The sequence below is a fragment of the Schistocerca americana genome, chromosome 8 (assembly GCF_021461395.2).
Source record: "Schistocerca americana isolate TAMUIC-IGC-003095 chromosome 8, iqSchAmer2.1, whole genome shotgun sequence".
NCBI lineage: Eukaryota > Metazoa > Arthropoda > Insecta > Orthoptera > Acrididae > Schistocerca > Schistocerca americana.
Window position 1 is genome coordinate 318,984,846 of NC_060126.1, and position 14,582 is coordinate 318,999,427.

Sequence of the window (14,582 nt, forward strand, 5' to 3'; positions counted from 1 at the left end):
ACATTAGCATCCAATACCTGAAGCAAAACTGCAGTTTTGAAAGACCACTACATCAGTTCCCAACACTGAAAGATATTTGTTCCTGTATTTCTCTAAAACTTCATTATATGGTCTTCTTCCTCCATGGATGTCTGAATTAAAAGGAAAATTTGTCTTATTCAAAAGAGATATATTTATTTTCTGTTAAATGAAAATTTCAATGTTTCTAGTGAAACATGACAGACATAAAATTAATATCTGCATTATAAAACATTAAACAATTAATATTTCATTTATACTGTTATGCTATGAATTTAGTATAGATGTACCACAGAATCAAACCAGCAAATAGGCTATTTGTCAGCAGGGCAAGATAATACATCCTGAAACAAATAACAAGACATTAGAATCCCATAAAAGCAGCTTTATGACAGTGAAAAAATCAAGCAAGGCAATATTTGAAGTGTCAGGCCAAACATAGGTTGTTACTTTGCTGTTTCAGTCATAATGCTTCCCCATCATGATCTCATCAGTGAATCAAAGAAATGACAACAATATACAGAAATACAGAAAGAAAAGGCTTCTTCTAATAAGACATCAACAAGACAGTTATACAGGCCTTCAGCATTGGCAACTAAAGAACTAATATTGAAATTATCAGTAGACACACAAGTCATTTTTCTCTCTCTCCATCACTTGCTTATTAACTACAACAACAGACATAAATTTAAGGATGTTATATCTATATTATTATTAAGTTAAAGTCCCTCACTGTGTTATTCTGTTAGGGACTACTGTAGGGAATTTGATATAGTTTTCATTAATAGATAGACTGATTAATGAGGAATGTTTGTGTATATAATTTATTATCATTATGCCAGATAGGTTGTCTGGTCATGGATAATTAGTGCTACCCTTGTGAAACTGAGGCAGCTCGTTTCTTTCAAACTATAATAACTAATAAATTATTTATTTATTTATTTTTTTCTATCCATCTGTAGACAATACAGATTGTATGGATGTTGTCAACAAATACATATATATGATACAGACACAAGGGTATATAAAAGTACAATTGCATTTCCTAAATATAAACTACAAATATTTGTCTTACTGTGTTTCATGATTATACATCATGTACCACTCTGTTATTGAACGTACCAAAGAAAGCCCCTAGTTACAGTACTTAATCAGTCACATTGTTAACATGCCAAAAAATACATCACCAACAATGTCAATAAATACATATATATATGGTACAGACACAAGTGTATATAAAAGTACAATTGTATTACCTAAATATAAACTTCAGTTATTTGCCTTACTGTGTTTCATGATTATACCTGATGTACCACTCTGGTATTGAACATACCAAAGAAAACCCCTAGTTACAGTACTTAATCAGTCACATTGTCGACAAAATTTACTTACTTTCCAAGTAATCTTTGACAGAATAAAAACACTTTTTAACAATTAACTTTTTAGGCTATGTCTGAAGGCATGTATTTCACTTCTATCTTTTATATTCTGTGGAAGTTCATTGAATAGTTTAAGTCCATTGTGTAGTACACTATCCTGTGTTTTCATTTTGTTTTTTCTGCTCAGATGTAGGTGGTGACTTGATCTGGTTTCATGTTCATGTAGGGAACTGTTCATTGGGTACTGGTTGATGTTTTTCTTTATGTGAATCGCTGTTTGAAAAATGTATTCACAGGGAGCAGTCAGGATTCCCATAGATTTAAACAAATCGGTGCAGTGCATTCTCTTGTTACTACTTGTCATAATTCGGATGGCTCTTTTTTGTAGTTTGAAGATTATTGCATATTCTGAGGATTTGTTCCACAAAAGATTATTCCGTAACAAATGATTGACTGCACATATGCAAAGTATGTTGCTCTTGTGGATGAGTTACTACACACTGATTTTATTGTTCTAAGGGCATAGCCTGCTGATGCTATTTGCTTTCCAAGGGCATTAATATGTTCAGTCCATTTTAGTTGAGTGTCAGTATGCATCCCCAGAAATTTTGTTTTTCAGATTCATTCTATGTTTTCATCTTTCACTTTTATAGAGTTACCATTGGATTTTTTATTGCTGTGGAAGCTGATACTATTGTTTTTGTTTACATTTAAAGTAAGAACTGTTATCTATCCAGTTGCACACTTGCTTAAATGTTTCTTCAGCTTTATTGTTTAGTATGTTTTGTGATGCATCAGTGAGTAGGATGTTACTGTCGTTGGCAAACAGTACCATTCCACCAAGTTTGGTTCAAATGGCTCTGAGCACTATGGGACTCAACTGCTGAGGTCATTAGTCCCCTAGAACTTAGAACTAGTTAAACTTAACTAACCTAAGGACATCACAAACATCCATGCCCGAGGTAGGATTCGAACCTGTGACCGTAGCGGTCTTGCGGTTCCAGACTGCAGCGCCTTTAACCGCACGGCCACTTCGGCCGGCTATTCCACCAAGTTTATACAATATATCATTGATATATATCAGAAAGAGTATCAGACCAAGCACACTTCCTTGAGGGACTCCAATGTCAATATACTCTGGATTGGAGAAGTATTTTATAGTGTGATTGTTGTTAGTTTGAGAGATTTCTACCCGTTGCACCCGTGGCTGATGGCAACATGGAGATACCACACCTGTCTGAGATCGACCCTTAGTTACAGCCCTCACCACTGATGGCACCATGATCTGCAACCTGTCATTATAAGCAGCTTTCTGGGAAGAAAGCACTCTGAACCCCCTGCCTCACTCTTTTAGTACGCGTCACCTAGTGGGACTCTGTGATCATTGACTGGCTATAACCGTGCACCCACAGCTTGAGTGAGCATTCATTCTATCAAGTGCTCACTACATGGAACTTTCACTTGGTGGCTGCTATGAGTTGACTACATTCTTTTTGACTGCAGGCTATGCATGGACTCTATTTTTTCTGGCTTCCATCTGTTTGTGTAACTCTTTAACTTACATGTGGTTTGTATTAACTGTACAGATCTACTGCGTGACTGTATTTCACCCAGTAAATTGTGCTCAAACAGCAGACTTCAGTAGTGGGGATGCATATTTTCGAGCTTGCAGATCTTAGATATGAGAGGCAATATGGACCCAGAATTTATGAACCAGTGACTTCTACAACAACAGGACCAACAACACCTTAATTGACAACTGCTGGAACAACAGTAATATCAGTTGGCCTTATTACAGTAGCAAATAACAGCATTCTCTATAAGAAACAAGACGCCTTGGCAGTTTTGCCATTTTCTTTATTTCTTGATGGCATTGACAGTTGGGAAACCTACTTACAGCACCTCAACCATCTATTTCACTGCTTGAAAAGTAACTGGTTCATTTTAAAAAATGATCACTTTTTTCCTTCATGGTCTTTGCATATTGTGTCGGTGTTGCTCCATAAGTATTCCTCCAAGACAAATTCTGAAATTTATCTTTTGCTGAACTTCATAAGATGTTGTTGGATCACTACACTTGTCAACCCTGAATAATGTACAGTAAATTGGAATTTTGCTGGTCTTGTAAGTGGCAGTCAGAATCCTGTAAGAGCTGGGTCACTGACCTTTGGAGTCTTAGTTGTCATTGCACTTTTGTGGCCTCAAGAGACAGTTGCAGTTATATCCTGACTCCATGATTCTGGACTTTCCCCTCCAATGCCTCCAATACCCAGCTTAAAAGGAAGTACACACATGGGGTTTATGACATTTACACCCTTCCCTAAATAAAGTAATTACAGTAGCTCAGGCTTTTGAATTCACACTGGAAACCAACAGCCAGAAGGAGCATCAGTCAGCAGTGTCCACCATCATCACTGTTGCAGCAGTAAACTCTTCCCATAAGCACAACAGGAAGTCCAGTGTGCACTCAGGCTGTACTGTGCCACGTCAGTCTCCTTCTGCTCAGCACACCAGACCACAGGTACACAAACAGGGCAGTGAAACTTCAAGAATTTCTGAATGTTCTCACATTAATAGTTCAACCTCTGAGAATTTTCTGAGTTCTCCAATTAAATGAAACTTCAGTCAGCATCATTTACCCTCTTGTTCTTAGTGTTTCCACTGGCACCCTCACTCCCACTGCCCATATTGGTCAGCTGCCTGGTTTTCATGTAGAATTGAGGGTTACATTAATAGAGTGTGCCAGTTGCCCACCACAAGGCAAAATAGGCTTGATGCAGTGCTTGTTCGATCATTTCCTTCTCTGATGGCTCTCATCAATGTATGTGCTGTGACTTGCTGATTGTTCAAAGTGCCGCAATGCAATTACGTGCGTCCTCTACATGCGGCGCTGTCTGCCAGCCATGCAGCAGCCGTGCCACCTAAGCGGCCAGCCAGCCAGTGGCCGCTAGACTTGGACTTAGTACTGATTTGCATATTACCATGTTCACAAGTCTTCCTTTGTCAACTTGCTCTGTGACGTACACGTGTTGTGTCATTTTTGAAATATATGTGTTCAACTTGACGTTGTAACAACTGGCGACGAGGATGGGATTTTTCCTTTTCATCGTTGACCCACAGGTTTCCATGGATACTTTAGAGCAACTATTGCCAGGTCTCATTGAACGGCAAATGCTTCTCACATCGGCGATTCGCGATTTTGTTGTGGCATCCAATGCAGGCCGTTTCTTGTCATTGTCTATATACCCTTTTCCTCCTTGGGACGAGACGGCAGAAGACTGGTCTGATTACGAAAAACGTCTTTGACAGTACTTCTTGGCATTTCATGTCGCGGACGAACAAACATGTAAGTCTCTGTTCCTTTCATGGATTTCACCTCAAATGTATCGATTATTGTCGCAATTGGCTCCTTTGGAAGATCCTGTGTCTTTGTCCTTTGCTGAAATGTGCTCACTTCTGTCCATATATTTTCATAAGCAAACGCATGTGATAGCCTCTTGTGTTGCCTTTTATCATTGTCAAAAACAACTGAATCAATCCTATCATGCTTGGGCTGCTGAGCTTCACGGCCTCAGACGAAAGTGTCAATTTTTTACTGATGTTCACAAAGAATCCTACACAGATTCCATGGTACGGGATGCTATTATCCAGTCAGCGCCCAACAAAGAAGTGAGGCAACATGCCCTTCAGTTGGCAAATCTGACTCTAGATGAAGTCCTATCCATCGTGCAGTCTTTTGAAATTTCTCGCGCCGCTGGAGTGCAAATAGTGGCGTGGGGTGACGTCGGGGACATACAACTTCTGTGCCGCATGTCCCCGCCGGCCGACGTGGCCGCAGTACCCTCCCACGTGGCCCCAACGTTGGGCCATGTGTCACAATTGCAAAAAGAAGGGTCATGTGTCTTCCGTTTGCAAATCCAACTGCATACATGATGTTCATGACCATGACACTGATTCTACTTCTGTGTTGTCTGTCAATTGCACTTCTTCCCTTTCAGGGAAGTTATTCCTCACAGTCCAAATCCTTGGTCAGGATGTTCACATGCAGGTGGATACTGGTTCTGCTGCCACTATCATTAATTCTCAGACGTATATTCAGTTGGGTACTCCACTCCTATCACCTGTCACTCGGCAATTACGGACGTACAATAAACAGAAGTTTTCTCTCTTGGGACAATTTAATGCTGTTATCTTACAAATCTGTCGTTCGCACTTTTCCCATATTTGTGGTCGACCAGAGTAACACAGAATATCTTTTTGGTTTCGATGCCTTTCACATTTGTGGGTTCTCCATAGATGACTCTGTTAGTATCAGCTCTGATGCCATTCCTTATGCTCAATTGGGTTCCTTGTCGACAACATTTTCGTCCCTTTTTTCTCCTGGGTTATGCCATGCAAATGACTTTGAAGCTGATATCATGCTAAAACCCACTGCTTGGCCTAAGTTTTTTCAGGCTCGGGCCATTCCTGTGGCCCTTCATGATTGGGTAAAACGGGAGCTGGATCGTCTCACTATTTCAGGGGTCTTGCTTCCTGTCACTTCCAGTGAGCGGTCCTCTCCTGTCATTGTCGTTGCTAAGCCCAATGGTGATATTCGTCTCTGTGGCGATTTTAAAGCCACTGTAAATGCGCAATGCTTCATCAACACTTACCCTATGCCCTGACCTGAAGAATTGTTCACTAAACTTGCGGGAGACGAGTATTTTTCTAAAATTGACCTGTCTGAAGCTTATCATCAACTTCCTCTCGACGCTGCTTCCCGGCAGTTTCTGGTCCTTAACACGCCTTTCGGCCTCTATCAATACCAACGATTGCCATTCGGGGTTGCCAGTGCACCTGCTCTCTTTCAGCGATTCTTGGAACAATTATTGTTCCCTGTCCCTGGGTGTATCAATTACATGGACAGCATTGTTGTCACTGGCTCCACCACTGCAGAACATCTTCAGAATCTCCATACACTTTTTCATGTCTTACAGGCTGCCGGTCTTAAGTGTAATCTTCAGAAATCACAATTTTTTCAGGCATCTATTACGTACTTGGGGTTTCAACTCTCTTGGGATGGTATTCGTCCGTTTCAGCAAACTGTTGCCGCGATCGATGCCATTCCTCGCCCTACATCTGTTAATGAACTGCAGGCCTTCTTGGGGAAAATATCATACTATCACAGGTTTTTACTGTCTGCTGCTTCGGTGGCTCAGCCGTTGCATCGCCTGTTGCATAAAAATGTGCCTTTTCACTGGTCTGCGTCATGCGATGTGGCTTTCCTGAAATTGAAGACTATGCTGAAACAGGCCCCATGCCTGGCTGCTTATTGACCTGGCCAACATCTCGTTCTTGCCATGGACGACTCTCAATATGGGGTTAGTGCAGTCCTTGTGCACCGTTTTTCTGACGGTTCTGAATAACCCATTGCTTATGCCTCCAAAACGCTCATGGATGCCCAACTAAAATATTCTCAAATTGAAAAGGAAGCTTTGTCCATTATTTATGCTCTTCATAAGTTTGGTGTTTTTCTTTATGGATCCAAATTTCATCTTGTTAAGGACCACAAACCACTTGTTCCCTTATTTCATCCATCAACATCGCTGCCCGACAAGGCTGCACACCGCCTCCAGTGTTGGGCTCTGTACTTGTCTCGTTTCAGTTGAGATTAATTTCTGGCCGACAGCTCAACATGCAAATGCTGATGCACTGTCTCACCTTCCCATGGGTCCTGATCTGGAATTCGATAGGGACGAACTTTTGTGTTTCCACCTGGATGTTGCCGAGCAGTGGGTTGTGGATGGGTTCCCCATCACCGGGGACCGGCTGGCGGCTGCTACAGGTTCTGATCCTACCCTCTCCCAGGTTTTACGCTGTATTCAGAAGGGATGGCCAGATCGACCATCCGCTAAGTCTTCTGATCCATTGCAGAACTACTACGCTTTGCGCTACTGCCTCACGGCTAGGGATGATGTTATCCTCCTTTCCACCGACAATGCTTCACCGCGTGTTGTGGTACCTGTGTCTTTGTGTGTGTCGATCTTGCGCCTCCTTCACCAAGGGCACTGGGGTGTCTCTCGCACAAAATCTCTGGCACGCCGTCGTGTGTACTGGCCTGGCATCGACTCTAAAATCGCACACATGGTCGCTGCCTGCGACCCTTGTGCGTCACAGGCTGCCACCCCGAAGTCGTCTTTGTCACCGTGGCCTTTGCCTGAGAAGCCCTGACAGCATATTCATGCTGACTTTGCGGGACCTTTTTTAGGTACTTATTGGCTATTCATAATTGACACCTATTCTAACTTTCCTTTCATTGTCCATTGCACGTCGCCTACCACCGTGACAACAACAAATGCTCTAGCTCGCATTTTCTCTTTGGAAGGTCTTCCCTCTACTCTTGTCACTGATAATGGTCTGCAATTTGCCTCTTCCAAATTTGCGGATTTTTGTGCCTGTCACAATGTCATGCATGTCACGGCCCCTCCATTCCATCCACAGTCCAACAGTGAGGCTGAACGACTGCTCCGCACATTGAAGGCTCAGATGAGGAAACTCCTGACTTCTTCTGCTGCTGATGATGCACTTCTCCAATTTCTGGCTTCTTACCGTTTCACCCCCATGGGCGACCACAGCCCAGCTGAGCTCTTACAGGGCCGACAGCCCCGCATGCTACTTCATCTTCTGCGGCCTTCCACCTCATGGCCACGGGTGCCTTTGCTTGGCCGGTTCACCGCCGGCAACCTTGTATGGGTACGGGGCTATGGCAAGCAGCCAAAATGGAGTCCTGGCTGCATCTTATGACACCATGGCCAACACCTGTATGAAATCCAGATGGACACAGGTGTTGCAGTTCATCATTCGGACCAGCTTTGGCCTCGTGTGCCAGCATCGCTGTTCCAAATGCCGCTACACCACCTTCGGCTCTACCTGATGCTCGGGATCTTGGCATCTCTCATTACTCACAATGCAGCCCTCTCACAATCATTTTGCTGCCAGCACAAGAACAGACGCCACCAGGTAACGTGCCCATGCAGGAACTGGATGACCATCACTTGTCGGAGCAACTCTATTCGCCTCCTTCTCCTACAGATGCCGACACATCGCCCATGTCTCCTGTCATAACAACTGGACTTGCCACAATGGGCAGATTGGTGCATGGGGCCCCAGCAGATTCGACCCCTATGTCTCCTTTCATCTCAGCCCGTTATCATCGGGGACACTTCTGTCCATATGGGAAGCCTCCTCCTCGAGACTTTACAGCCAGTCAAACAACACCTATGGGCGTTAGACATCTACAGTCCACCTCCATCAAGACCAGTGCAAAAATTTCAAATGGGGGAAAAGTGTTGTGATTCGCCGATCATTCAAAGTGCCGCCGTGCAGTTACATGTGTCCTCTACATGCGGCGCTGTCTGCCAGCCATGCAGCAGCCGCGCCACCTAAGCGGCCAGCCAGCCAGCGGCTGCTATACTTGGACTTAGTACTGATTTGAATGTTACTGTGTTCACATGTCTTGCTTTGTCAACTTTCTCTGTGACGTACATGTGTTGTGTCGTTTTTGAATTATATGTGTTCAACTTGACATAACAGTATGCTAAATCAAGTAGTCCACTCCACTGAAACATAACTCATCCAGAAATGGGTAAGCATGTCAAATTGTTATTGACCCTGTAAGTGAATAGGTTTGAGGTCCCTTTTGAGGTGAGTACAGTAACATCCTCTTCTATCATAAATAGCACTACCTATGTTGCTTTAGGTTCCTCTCTGCTACAACCATTTCGTAGGAAAGTAACCACTTCTCATGCCCATTACATACTGGTGAAAGGTGTTTTTACTGCAGAAGTATCTTATAAAAACATTTCAAGGTTACTTTATTCTTAGTAGTTACTTTTGGTAATGCAGAAAATATGTCTGCATTACACGAATTCAAACATTTGGTTTCTCCATTTCAGGAAATACGTGTTTGGAGTCCACAGAGACTCCATTTCATGGCACTGAAGAATTAACTGTCTCACATTATGATCTGCCCACTCCTGGCTTGTATCAGGCTACAGATGTAGCAATAGAAATTCATTTAAAACAGCATCTGTGACACTTCTTGGGGTCACACCCGACTTTAATTGGATACATACAATGACCTCAGTGTGATTACTCTTGTCTCCTTTATCTAATGGGCTCCTCCTGTCATAATAGTAAAGAAACCAGATGACTCCCTCCAACTATGTGGAGATTTTAAGGGTTTTAATGTACCCAGGTCACAGATACTTTTCCGATGCTGCATGGTGACTGTTGTATTAAGGCTGATTTGTCAGATGTGTACCTGCAGTCACCATTACACCTGTAATCTTGGAACTTGTTAGTGCTCAACATCTAACACCTCCTTTGTTGTCTACCGGTACAACAGGTTGCCCTTCTGTATTTTCAGTTTTTCAGTGTCCCAGCTGTATTTTACCACCCCCCCCCCCCCTCCCCCCTCTCTCAATTGACCGATGCAGGTCTCAAATGTAACTTCCAGAGGTGTAAAATTTTCAACAGTCCATTGGATACCTTAGATTTATAATCAGCAAGCAGGGCATTCATCCCATCAAGCAATGCATCTGTGCCATTGAGAACATGTCCAGGCCCAAGTATCTAAAGGAACTGCAAACCTTTATGGGAAAAATTAGCTATTATGTCTGTTTAATTACCCATGTTACAGAAGTACCCTACCCACTCAATACTTTGTGGAAAAAAAGCGTTACATTCAAGTGGTCACCAGAAGGTGACACAGTTTTTCTAATGCTTAAACGAGCCCTCCTGTTGGTGCTGTGACTCATCTTGTTTTCACCAGCAAAGTCTTGTCTTCTTACCATGAATGTCTCACAGCTCGAAGTGAATGCCGTGCTGTCACACAAGGAAGACAAATATTTGCCATCAAGGGCCTCCCAAAGGCTGTCGTCTCTGACAGTGGTTCCTGCTTCGCCTAGTCCCTGTTCTCCCATTTCTACGAGCAGCAAGGGATACAACCCATCTGTCAGAGATTGACCCTTACTTACAGCCCTCACCACCGGTGGTACCATGATCTGTAAGCTGTCCCCACAAGCGGTTCTCTGGGAAGAAACTGTGCCCCCAGACTGAACGTCACATCATCTGATGAGACCACGTGATCGCTGACTGCCTATAACCATGTGCCTGCAGCTCAGAGCATTCATTCCCTCATGTGCTCACTATGTGGAGCTTTCACTTTTTTGGGTGCTATCAATTGACTACATTAGCTCTGATTGCAGACTATGCATGGACTCAATTTTTGATTGACTCCTTTTTTTGTGTAACTTCAAACTTCTGTATGTTTATATTAACTGTATACATCAAGTGTGTCCGTGTTTTTCACTCGGTAAATTGTGCTTATAATTGCAGACTTCAACAGTGACACTTTTCTGAAATTTGAGTGTCCTTTTCTTAATACTTTTGATGAAGAAATTTGTACGAAACTATTTCTGAGTACACGGCATGGAAACCTCTAAACTGAAAGGTAATCTGACTTTTAATTAGTGAACATGCAATTTGGAACAGCTGAAGCTAGTGAGCATTTAAAATTAATTGTCTTCATTGTTAAAGTGTCAGATTTATTTTTCATTTACTTGGTGAGATTAAGCTGGCCTAAGCATGAACAGCATTAAGCAGTAAAATTACAGTTTATTATTAATAAGGTCTACAGATTCAGTTTCTGTTACTTGTCAGTCTCTTTTCAATATCTGCCTAAACTTGTTCCACATTCCTGAAGGTTCTTGTTCTTGGTGGGATTTATGGATTACAATGAATTAATTAATGAACTGTTACTATATCACTAAGAGAGCCAAAAATTTGAAATTTCACTAAGTAATAACACCAGAAGCTGCTCTATGAGACTTCCCAATAAATTTATATACAGTAGAAAAATGGAAAAGCTCCTATCCAAGCACCCCAAACAGAGCAGTAGTCTATCTCTTATTAATCATAATTATCTTCTTTTTATCTTCTTCTAGTGTAATTCACTCTACTATGGTCATAAAGGCTTGTGGCAGCTATTTTTCTAATTTTATATCTGCTGCTGCTTTCATCAGCTAATAGTAGGTCTGTAGCTTTTACTGTATGTAAGTTATTGTGTACTTCTCAATACTTAGTAGGTCATACAAAAGACATGTGTTGTTGTTGTCTATGAATATTCCTGCTTCATGGGATAAACTAACGTTACTGTGTTTACCTTTTTCATGTTAGTGTAATGAGCTAAGTGTAAAATCTGTGCATTTTGCACATCAATTTATGTAAATAAGCCAAGAATGGTATTTCCATTATGTAAAATTGATATCACTCATTGTCTCAAGAATGAGTTGTCACCTTGCAGCAAAGTGTTCACAGATATGAAACTTCCAGTTAGATGGAAAACTCTGTGCCAGACTGGTGCTCAAACCCAGGACCTTTGGCTTTCATGGTCAAGCTCTCTACCAAGCATGAGTCATGATTCGTCCTCAACAGCTTTATTTCCGTCAGTACCTCATGTCCTACCTTCCCAGCTTCACAGAAGTTCTCCTGACAAACTTGTGGAACTAGCACTTATGTAAGAAAGAATATGGCAGAAACATGGCTTAGCCATGGACTGGGAGATTGTCTTTAGAATGAATTTTCACTCTTCAGTGGATTATAGGAATTGTTTCCCACATTCAAACTGTCTTGGTCTTTACTGACTGGGATATTATGCCACTGGCTTAGTTATACACTTTCAAATTGTAAAATTGACTTAGTGTATCTCACGAAATAAGCATCACATGAAAAAACTACAAAGAACGAAACTTGTCTAGCTTGAAGGGGGAGACCAGATGGCCCGCTAGATGGCACTGCCATAGGTCAAATGGATATCAACTGCGTTTTTTAAAATAGGAACCCCCATTTTTATTACATCTTCATGCAGTACATAAAGAAATACGAATGTTTTAGTTGGACCACTTTTTTTCACTTTGTGATAGGTGGCACTGTAATAGTCCCAAACATATGGCTCACAATTTCAGATGAACAGTTGGTAACAGGTAGGTTTTTTAAATTAAAATACAGAACGTAGGTACGTTTGTTATTTCAGTTGTTCAATGTGATACATGTACCTTTGTGAACTTATCATTTCTGAGAATGTGTGATTACCTGTAAATACCACATTAATGCAATAAATGCTCAAAATGATGTCCATCAACCTCAATGCATTTGGCAATACATGTAACGACATTCCTCTCAACAGCAAGTAGTTCGCCTCCCGTAATGTTCGCACATGCACTGACGCATGTTGTCAGGCATTGTCAGTGGATCATGATAGCAAATATCCTTCAACTTTCCCCACAGAAAGAAATCCAGGGACGCCAGATCCGGTGAACATGTGGGCCATGTTATGGTGCTTCGATGACCAATCCAGCTGTCATGAAATATGCTGTTCAATACCACTTCAACCGCACGTGAGCTATGTGCCGGACATCCATCACGTCGGAAGGACATCGCCATTCTGCCATGCAGTGAAACATCTTGTAGTAACATCGGTAGAACATTACGTAGGAAAGCAACATACATTGCACCATTTAGATTGCCATTGATAAAATGGGGGCCATTTATCCTTCCTCCCATAATGCCGCACCATACATTAACTCGTCAAGGTCACTGATGATCCACTTGTCACAGCCATCGTGGATTTTCCGTTGCCCAATAGTACATATGATACCAGTTTATGTTACTGCTGTTGGTGAATGACGCTTCATTTCTAAATAGAACGCATGTAAAAAATCTGTCATCATCCCATAATTTCTCTTGTGCCCAGTGGCAGAACTGTACACGATGTTCGAAGTCATCCCCATGCAATTCCTGGTGCATAGAAATATGGTACAGGTGTAATCGATCTTGATGTAGCATTCTGAACACCGACGTTTTTGAGATTCTCGATTCTCGCGTTATTTGTCTGCTACTGATGTGCAGATTAGCAGCAACAGCAGCTAAAACACCTACTTGGGCATCATCATTTGTTGCAGGTCGTGGTTTCCATTTCACATGTGGCTGAACACTTACTGTTTCCTTAAATAACGTAACTATCCGGCAAATGGTTCAGACACTTGGATGATGTAGTCCAGGATACCGAGCAGCATACATAGCATATGCCTGTTGGGCATTTTGATCACAATAACCATATATCAACACAATATCAACCTTTTCTGGAATTGGTAAATGGTCCATTTTAACACGGGTAATGTATCACAAAGCAAATACCGTCTGCACTGGTGGAATGTTACATGATACCACGTACTTATCATTTGTAACTATTACAGTGCCATCTATCACAAAGCGAAAAAAGTGGTCCAACTAAAACATTCATATTTCTTTACATACTACACGAATATGTAATAAAAAATGAGGGTTCCTATTTAAAAAAAAAAAAACGCAGTTGATATCCGTTTGACCTATGGCAGTGCCATCTAGCGGGCCAACCATAGCGCCATCTGGTTTCCCCCTTCAAGCTAGACAAGTTTCGTTCTTTTCAGTTTTTTTGTTTGATGCTTATTTCATGAGATATTTGGCCTGGTCACTATCAATGTACCACCCTGTATATGCTGGTCTGCTACAAAAGCACAGGCACCAACTGATGCAGCTATAATGTCATTGTAGATGAATCATACAGAATGTTGACGTCCAGAGCCCTGTGCCAGAGAAGTTGGCCACAGTCTCTGCATACGTGTGGTCATGGGTGGCCACAACTTTTGGCCCTATGCACATTCAGGCAGAGTGTTGGTGTCCAGTTTAAGCATCCTGACTTGAAATTGCCGTCTGTGTTGACTCATTGGACTTGGTCTGTGGCTAATGATGCCTTTGTGCCACCAATGCTGATTCCCACGCCTCGTTAAGTTGAAATCCCATTTCTCTAGATCATTACTTATATGTATTTTGACTGCTTCTTTAATGACCGAGCCCCAATACATGGAGGTCAATGAAGGCTCTTCGTCCCTCTGTTGTTTATTCTATGTCCTGTGTCAAGACAGTGTTCAGCATCAGCAGATTTTCTTGGCTGACCTACTCTTGTGTGACTTTTATGTTCAATGCATCTATCTTTAACAGTGCAACATGCCTAGCCACTGTATGATTTCCAACACTATCATGGGACTTTATATATCCCTGGTCTCCTTAGACCTAGGTTGTTTTCAACAAAACCCAGCATCTTTT

The 14,582-nt window shown here is 41.9% G+C and overlaps 1 protein-coding gene across 2 annotated transcripts in view; it reads right to left on the bottom strand.

Annotated features, from left to right (window-relative positions):
- Positions 1-218: 218 nt before the first annotated feature.
- The window catches only part of LOC124545004 (fatty acyl-CoA reductase 1-like), a 178,298-nt gene continuing 163,934 nt past the window's right edge, over positions 219-14,582 (bottom strand). For both annotated transcript variants that reach the window (XM_047123764.1, XM_047123763.1), the window contains one exon: positions 219-362. In XM_047123764.1, the coding sequence (XP_046979720.1) occupies positions 281-362 (82 nt within the window). In that variant the 3' untranslated portion in view covers positions 219-280. The remainder of the gene's footprint in view (positions 363-14,582) is intronic.